This window comes from Urtica dioica, chromosome 3 (genome assembly GCF_054948205.1).
Source record: "Urtica dioica subsp. dioica isolate 48M chromosome 3, U.dioica_male_clone48M_v1_H2, whole genome shotgun sequence".
Taxonomy (NCBI): Eukaryota; Viridiplantae; Streptophyta; class Magnoliopsida; order Rosales; family Urticaceae; genus Urtica; species Urtica dioica.
This window is the reverse complement of record NC_142758.1, coordinates 39,038,738-39,047,751: the sequence shown is the minus strand read 5'-3', so window position 1 is coordinate 39,047,751 and position 9,014 is coordinate 39,038,738. Positions and strand designations below refer to the sequence as shown.

Genomic DNA, 9,014 nt, shown 5'->3' with positions numbered 1-9,014 from the left:
GCATAAACGGCCGACAAAGTACAAAAATTTCATTTTATTGTCGTTTTTCGCTGAAAGTCGTCGTTTTCATTTTTTGTCGTTTTTCGTCGAAAATCATCGTTTTGGGTTTGTGTCGTTTTTCTTCAAACGTCGTCGTTTTTCTTCAAACGTCGTCGTTTTTTTACTGGTGTCATTTTTGCTTAAAAATTAATGGGGAGACTAGGATTCGAACACAGGTCACCTACGTGTGACGTTTAGTATATACCATTTTGCTACGTTTTTATTATGTCATACTATGTATAAGTTAGTATAAGATTTGTAAATAAAAAATTTGTACTATCATAAACTTAATATAAAAAATATTAAAAAAATGATAAAAATAATAAATTTATAAAATGTTATAAATTAAATTATAAAAAATATATCACATAAAAACTTAAAAATCTCGCCTAGACTTAAGAAATTATATATATATATATATATATATATATATATATATATATATATATAAATAATACATAGATATATTCACATACATATATGATATTTTGTGTATTGGGTATAAATCGTTATGTGATATTGAAATTAACAAGTTATGGGTATTGAAATATTAGATATTAGATTGGTGTAAAAACAATTACGTATTGAAGATTATAAAATACAGTTGTCATAAATCTTAAGTTTATGAATTAAAAGATATATTATCATGTGTATATATATTAACCTATTCAACAACAATATTTCCGTTCGGTTTTCCGTCGGCTCATCAGTTTTCCATCGAAAATGGCATTTCATTTGCCCTTTTTCCACATTTTTTCCGTTCGGTTTTCCGTCGGCATGACGGTTTTCCGTAAATCAGGATGCTCGAAACGGCAACGAAAACGGCATTTTTTTCCTTGGTTTGATGTAATGACTCTATATTTTTTAAAAACAAGTAGTAAATTTTTTGAGCTCTATGTGTTTGATATAATGGCTCTGTGTTTCTGAGAAAAATTACTATAGTTTTATAAGTTTGAAGAGCTCTGTGTGTTAGATGTAAGGTGGATTTGAAGTGTGGAACATTGCTGGTTTCGTTAAGAGACATCAAACCGTTGTTTCCTCATTGTTGTTTGTTTTCTCTGCCTTTATTCATACTACGTTTGTCTATGGTAATTCATAAATTATTCTATTCATACTTATTTTCTTCAGTATTTGGTAGTGATTGTTTGTTGCTGTAATTCATAAATCATTCAACTATGTTGTTGTACTTGAATGATTGTTTAGAGAAGAAGGTGGATGTGTACGTGGGTCAAAAGCTGGTGAATTTAAATTGTATATGCTCAAAAGCTTCACAAATTGATCTTACGTGGGTCATCTTTTTTTTTAGAAACTAGCCTTAAATTGTCACTTTATTTTTACACTCATGAGTATAATGACACTGTTTATTTTAAAAAAAATGAGAATTAAGTTATTTTATTAAATTATTCGCATGGAGATTTATCTCCAGTCATTAAACTTTGTCAAGCTTACTATTTTAATGGCAATATCAATTTCTTTTTTCTAATGTAGGTAATAAGCTATTATGAAAAACTTGAACAATCATTTTTCAGAACCGGTTTTAGTGAGTTGATAACAAAGAATTAAAAAAAATTACGAATTAACCCAAACCGACACTAGTCGCCCCAAATAAATCAAACTAAAACCAACCAGATTCTTAGCGGTTCGAATTGGTTTGGGTTCGGCACCACAAACGGTCTGGTTTGGGTTTTGAAAATGACAACTCGAAAGTTTCGAGTTAGGTTCATGAAACGTACTAACCCGAATAACCCAACCCGATGTATAGGCCTAGTTCTTACTTCTCCTAATAACATCTAACAAGACAACTTAAACAGTAGATCTGAGCTTTCACAACTGAAGTGGATTCTTCCGGGCCTCATCCTGGAAACCCTAGTGGGCCCACGGGCCCACTTATTCAAAAAAAAATTATCGAATTCTTTTTTTAGTTTTAAATGCTTTATTTAATTAATTGTATGGCTTGGGCCCTAATAATTTTTATTTAAAACATTAAAAAAAATAAATGATTATGTATCGATTTATTTTTCAGTGGGACACATGAATGGGTCCTTACTTAATTAACATATTTTTCGATAAAACTAGAAAAATCAAATAATTTGATATTGATTTATTTTTCTAAGGGACATATGAATGGGCTCAATTGAATCCATGGACCAATATGATCGGGCTCATCTTGTTTTTTTTTTATAGAGTCAAATAGGATACGATCAAACAGAATCAAACCATGGTTGCTATGCTTGTTTATTTATTGCTTTATGACATGCTTGATATAACTTAGAACTTGCTTTGTGGGTTATCATGGGCTTTCATTCATGATTAGGATAGTTAATTAATGAATGAGTTGAACGGATCAGAAAGCTTTGTCATCAAGCCGATAAGAGGCTAAGCTGGGGGGTTAATAAAAGACAATGTCTTCCCTCCCAACTGGAAGTTTTTCCGTGATGGAATACCATTAGGATAATCAGGACTAGATGTCACGAAATTCCTAATAACTATGCTATATCGAAACTTATGTTTTTAAGGGTAGCTTAGAAACACTCGAGTTTTTAATACGATTTAGTTAACTAGAGTGGATCACCTAGATTAAAGTTAATGCAAGGAAAATTAACATAACACCATGAGGGTTTATCTTGCTCGCCTCGTGACCGGCGGTCTTTTAGACATGGTGGTCCATTCCCTTCGGAAGGTGTAAGCGCATGCCAATACCAAGGTTGTGTTTCTGACGATAGGTAGGAAAGTGGATCTCGTGCCTGACCTAGGCTTCCCTAGCACGCACAGGCTAAGCTTGGTCTACTGAAATGTTGGGTCGACGCATGTATGAAATGACCGGTGGTTGTTTCATATGGCCAAAGATTCCTATAAACTAGTAGTTAATGAGCATAGTTATGAATGTACATGAACTGTGACTGCTCATTAATTTGAGATGGTTCTCATGTTTACAAGGTGCACTCTGTTACATCACCTTAGTGAAATGGACTGTGGCTATTGGTGAATTACCGTGGAATATAAAAACTGAGTTATTTTATTCTAATGTTTTATCCCGTGCTTATGCATTAAGTTTTTATTTTCCTAAATATTATTGATAGTTGTTTCTTTTCATATTGCTAATATTTTTTGTTATAAATTGTAGTAATCATGTCGAACCCTATTATGGCCTTATTGTCGAAAGACGTTCTCACTGGTAATAACTTTCCGAAGTGGAAGTCGAACCTTAACATCATGCTGGTGAGTGAAAGCATACACTTTTTCCTCACTGAAGATAGACCTCCCCTCCCTACTCCTAATGCTTCCACGAACTTAAAGGATGATTATGACAAGTGGATCATGGCTAACAACAAAGCTATGGCCTACATGCTCACGAGCATATCTGGTGCGTTACGAACAAAAATGGAAGGGAAGGAGACTGATGTGAAAATCCTTGACTCGCTGCAGGAAATGGTTGGGATGCAAAGCGAGCAAGCCCGCATAGAGCTCACCCGTAAGTGCACTAGCACTAGGATGACTGTGGGAACCCCGGTGAGGGATCATGTCATGAAAATGACTAACTACTTCACTAAGGCTGAATTCCATGGAGCATAGATGGATGAGGTCACTCAGGTGGGAGTAATCCTGAATTCCCTTTCGAGTGACTTCATACAGTTCACATCCAACTATATCATGAATAAGTTGAGTTATGGACCGTCTCAGCTGTTCAGTGAATTACATACTTTCGAGTCTATCACTCGCCATGGGAAGAACAAAGGATCGGAAAATTATGCTGACAAGAGTTCTCCTAAAAAAACCAAGAAGAAGTTGACTTCTGTTGTTGAGTCATCTAAGCCACGACCGAGTACTTCAAAGTGGAAATGTCACGACCCGCGAGCGACAGCTCGCCCACGAGCCGCGATCGATCGACTCCAATATCATACATAGTAAACAATAGATCATAATACTTTTATATATTAAAATAGTTTGCGAAAATTCGGGGAAATTTTTCGCTTTTATGACTTAGAATCTTATAGCGACTCCTATACAAATATGTTCCGGAACGTTTTATCAGAAGATACTAACCCCCGATTAAGAAACCCCATAGCCCATAGGTCAAGGCAATACACGCTCGGTCTCGGTCTTCAATCTCATTTCCCGCTTACCAGCTTTTCCCTTATCTACATTACCAATGGTCATAAAACTATGAGTGAGAGCATCCTTAATTAGAACTTAGCTACTCTAGTTCACTAACTGAGTGGGAACTTTCTTAATAGGAACCTAGCTACTCTAGTTCAATAATAAGTGGGAGCATCCTTAAAAAGACCCTAGTCACTATGTTTCAAATTATTAAGTGGGAGATCCTTAATTGGATCCTAGTCGCTGTTGTTCGTCAATTAAGTGGGAGGTTCTGAATCTAGCCTCTTGTTGTTCAGTGCATAGCAACATCCTTCACAGGATCAAGCTCAAATGATGATGATATTTTGCTATCATTAAATAATGTGAGTGGAAGGATAATTAAAAATTACCTTACCACAAGGTTCGATAAATCGATAAATAGAACTTAAGGAAAAATGATACTTTCCTTATGAACAGAGTTAATGAAATAGTGGGAGCATCCTTGCAAGGATCCTTGTCACCTCAATACCATCAACAATATCTTTCACTCAATGAAAGATTTGATCATGAAGATGATAATAACTTAAAAGATGTCATAAACCCAATTTAGTATATTTGCCAGTTAAGTCTTTGAGTTAATCGATTAGAAGGGATCTATAAATGGTTAATGAATGCGTTCAAGCTTAAATAAGCTTAATGATACAAAAGGGGTTTGAGCCCTTGATTAGAGACATTGGCAACGATAATGCTCTTCTGATACCACGAACTAATTCATTGGGTCTTCCAATTGGAAGTTGAATTGTCTTTGTGGATAAAGTTATAAAAAAAACTTATGACATGGATCTAAGAGTGTAGATACTAAAACCTTCACAAAGGTTGATCCAAGAATGAATTAACCTAAGTACGATTTTACTTAAGAGTTTATTGAATGAAATCGATATTACGAGAATGATCGATATGTGTAACTCCTTAAACACGCGTCAACTATTAACACAAAGAAATTGACAGAGCTCAACGTTTCTATAACCTAAGTTTTATAAACAACTAGCTATTTCCATATTATCTCAAATATACTTATTGACATAAGGAATATAGCTCAACTGACGAGGCTGAAGACATTGTCATTATAAGGGCTAACTATTAGTCCCTTGACAATGCTCAATTTCCAAGAAATCTAACAAATCTTTAAAACACGATGATTTCTGGAAATAGTGAGATACTTAGTTATTGTAGATATCGTAGAACCTTGAGGCCTGTGTATATTGAATATGATGATTTCTGGAAATAGTGAGATACTTAGTTATTGTAGATATCGTAGAACCTTGAGGCCTGTGTATATTGAATATGAACACGACCAATAAGGATCGTCTATGTAATAACTAAGTAATGGAAACATCTCAATAAAAGTTCTTAAAAATATGTTCAATGATATCACACTATAGTTAGTGGTGATGATTGAAACATGTCGTGGTACAACTAGTCTTGGTGCCAAAAGGATGTACACCTGTGATAGGGGACTTATTATCAAGAAAATTTAAAGCCTGGTGTATGATCTAACCGTATGCAAAGTGTAATAGATTAAGGTGAGACTCCATATGATGAAAATCTCAATCCTGGTCAAACTTCTAATTGTATGTATGACATGGCTAAGAATAAAATGGCTAAAAGGAATTGCCTTATCTTCTCTGGTCAAAGTGGGAGATTGTTAGGAATTCTTTCCCACAAGAGATAGTGAATAAATCATAAATGATTACTAAATAGAATAATGGTTTACTTTATCCGCATCATATGATTAGTGGACTAAGCTCTAAATATCAGAATCAATAGCTACTATCATCCGTAGCCTCCATATTAAACTGAATCACGTGCTGGGCACCTGAGTTCAGGTAGTGAGCTAAAACATGGTCGATGACTGATACACACCTGGATAGCTATATCTAAAGTCATACATGTGGAACACCAGGGAAGGTTGTTCACGACGTGCGAGCATTCTTCACTTGTGGTAAGTGCATGACTCGGACATGCTTTGGTTGTAGATGTATCGTTTAAGTACCGTTACGACACACTAACCAAAGTCGCTATACTGGTCACAGTGAGACTTGATCTAAATCTTGAAGTGATCATGGACACTAGATCATGTTACCATGCTCTTTGACTCATTCGCTAAAAGGCTACTATCATGCTAATCACAGCTTATGTCTTGGGAGTTTTGGAACATGATTCAAGTGGGAAGTGATTGACAGATACAAAATCCAGCCTTCTTGGAAGAAGGTCAATGTTCACTCACCTAAAGGTTGCTTTCATAACCGATAGATTGCCGGCACTTCTGAAGTATGTACGTTCGGAAGAATCTTTCGCTGGGGAAGCGACGGTGCTTAGGGTTTATAAGTGTCAAGAAAAATATAACGAAATAATTGACTTTTCTTGACACAGGTTGAACCTGGATGATCTTGATCACGAACTGACTATATCAATGGACACTCGTCACGATGAGTAAATATAATTCTAGTATAGAGAAGGGTTCAATCTTGGCTTACATAGTGGAGTATTTGACAAAGATTAAACAAATCGATGGAAAAAGATAAAAGACTATTTCTTCTTTTTCATCGTATTTATTAAGCTTCTATTACTAGGTCCATAGTCCTCGATTCGGCGCTGATAAAGACAGATGAGAACTCTCTGGTAATAATGGATATTATTATTACAATCTCACAGCTGTAAATTGTTTAGCATCATTCATTCGGAAATTTGTCTATTTGCCAAATTACATACTTATTGTGGAATTAATTATTTATTGTTGGATCAATTAAATAATTAATTGAGTGTTAAGTTGGACTTTCTGGACACTATAAAATTTTAAAATTCATTGGCCCATGATCATGAGGTAGGATTCTACATTAGGGTATTAATTACCCAATAGTCTCCCTTTAATTAATTGCTAGATTTGTGATAGCTAATTAAATAAGAGAGAGAAATAATAATGGTAGAGATATTCTCTCTCCATTAAATAAAGAAAAAAGATATTATCGTTTATTCTCTCTCATAATTAATTTTCTAATATCTAGAAGAAGAATAATGATAGATATATTCTCTCCATTAAATAAAGAAATAACATATTGTCCTCATTATTCTCAAATATCTAGATTCCTTTAATATAGGAAAAAAAAATAAGGAAATAAATACCTTAGATTATGATATGATGGATGAGAAAAAAAGTAGGATTTGTAATCAAGATCCAATGGTTCATGCTTAACTACAAAATATGAAAGAATAAATGAGAATTAAATGTCTCTAGGATCTTCCTAGATTATCTCATTTCTACCACTATAAATAGGGGTTTAAGAGAAAGCAAAAAGGATATAATTTCTCAAGTAAGAATTTCGACCAACTCACCTAGGTGTTGGATGAAAATTCTCTCTCTCCCTCTCCCTTGGAATTCCGTGATTCTATTCCCATAAACACGGTACGATCTGAAGTCATAAATTAAAACGTAGTGAGATTTAGAGTGTGTCTACCGTTTCTTCTAATTCGTCTCAGAGATTACGGTTCGAAAGACTACGGTGTCATCTTCTTAGTGCCATATCACGAGAGTACTAAAGCCATTCTCGGAAGATCTGATCATGGAAGATAGAGCTTGAAGAAGGAGTTGTAGGAACTCGAAACGAAAGCTTGAAGAACGCATTGAAGATTCGATAGCTAAGGAGAAACCCGTAAGTTTTTCCTAATGACTCTTCTGTTTAAATGGGTTGCTTGATATTGCACGCATGCTTATATTAATTAAAGTAAATCTACATCTTGTTACATATAATCAATATTAATTAGCTCTTGTTAGTGTAATTAATTTTTTGCATGATTATATGGGTGCATAATCACCAACATTCTTCCCCTTGCGAGCCCGCGCCGGCGGCGAAGGCTCGGCCGATTCAGACTGATCACCACGTCAGAGTCATCAGAGCCCACCTAAGACGCGGGCTGATTGGCCGAAGGAGCAGCTACCACTATCTTATTCCATTTCTCGGCGGCCACCATCCGAGCAGCCTTCTTCTCAGTAGCCTTCTTCGCCACGGCCTCCATCGCTGCCGCTTCCTTCCTCGCTCTCCAACCGTCAGCACGCACCTTCATCTCTTCCTGGCATAGACCCACTTGTCCTGGATCTCAGTCTTTTCTCGCTTCTCTTGGACCTCTTTGTCCTTGATCTTCGTCTTGGCATCAGAATCGTGGTCATCCTTGTCTTGGATCTTGATCTTGACGCTCAGCCCGAGACGACATATCGTCCATAGCTACATTCAATGAAAAAACAAGGAGAGCTATGCTTAGAACCCCATTTCGGCACATCAAGGAATAGAAAAGATAACAAAGAATATTTACCAGGAACTTCTATGCCAATATTAACCATTCCATGTGGCTGAATGGTAAATTTAAGCACGGTCGAACCGCCCTTGCGTGAAATCCTCTCACTCCACAGATCCGCTCCGCAGCTTCGTAACGAGCTCTTCGAACCGGTCGTCAGAAGCGATGGCCTTCAGAGAAACTGCACAATAAACTACAAAAAAAGCTTCTTCAAAAGAAAAAAATGGTAGGCACAGGACGAAAAAAACCAAAGCAAAACAAACAAAAGCCTAACCCGATCCCCTATACCAGTTGTAGCGGACGTGGGAGGAATAGCCACCCATGATAAGCTCGGACACCCGGACGTAGAAATACCTCTCCGCCCACATATCATCCTTGGTAGGAATCCCATGAATGATGGTCATCGCATGCTTCCACGAAAAGTAGAAAGTCCCGGGATGACGGGAATTCCTCTTAGTCGTGACCAAGTGGACCAGGTCGTTCATGAAAATCCTAACCCCTAACTCTTCGGCCAAGCAAAGCAGCCCATATACGATCCTTAAAGAGGA

The 9,014-nt window shown here is 36.2% G+C and overlaps 1 protein-coding gene across 1 annotated transcript; it reads left to right on the top strand.

The window, feature by feature from the left end:
- Window positions 1-3,168: 3,168 nt before the first annotated feature.
- Window positions 3,169-7,747, top strand: LOC149402749 (uncharacterized). The gene is made up of 2 exons (XM_089608514.1): window positions 3,169-3,488; window positions 7,654-7,747. The coding sequence occupies exons 1-2, from the start codon at window positions 3,169-3,171 to the stop codon at window positions 7,745-7,747; spliced, it is 414 nt and encodes a 137-aa protein (XP_089464640.1).
- The last annotated feature ends 1,267 nt before the right edge of the window (window positions 7,748-9,014 follow it).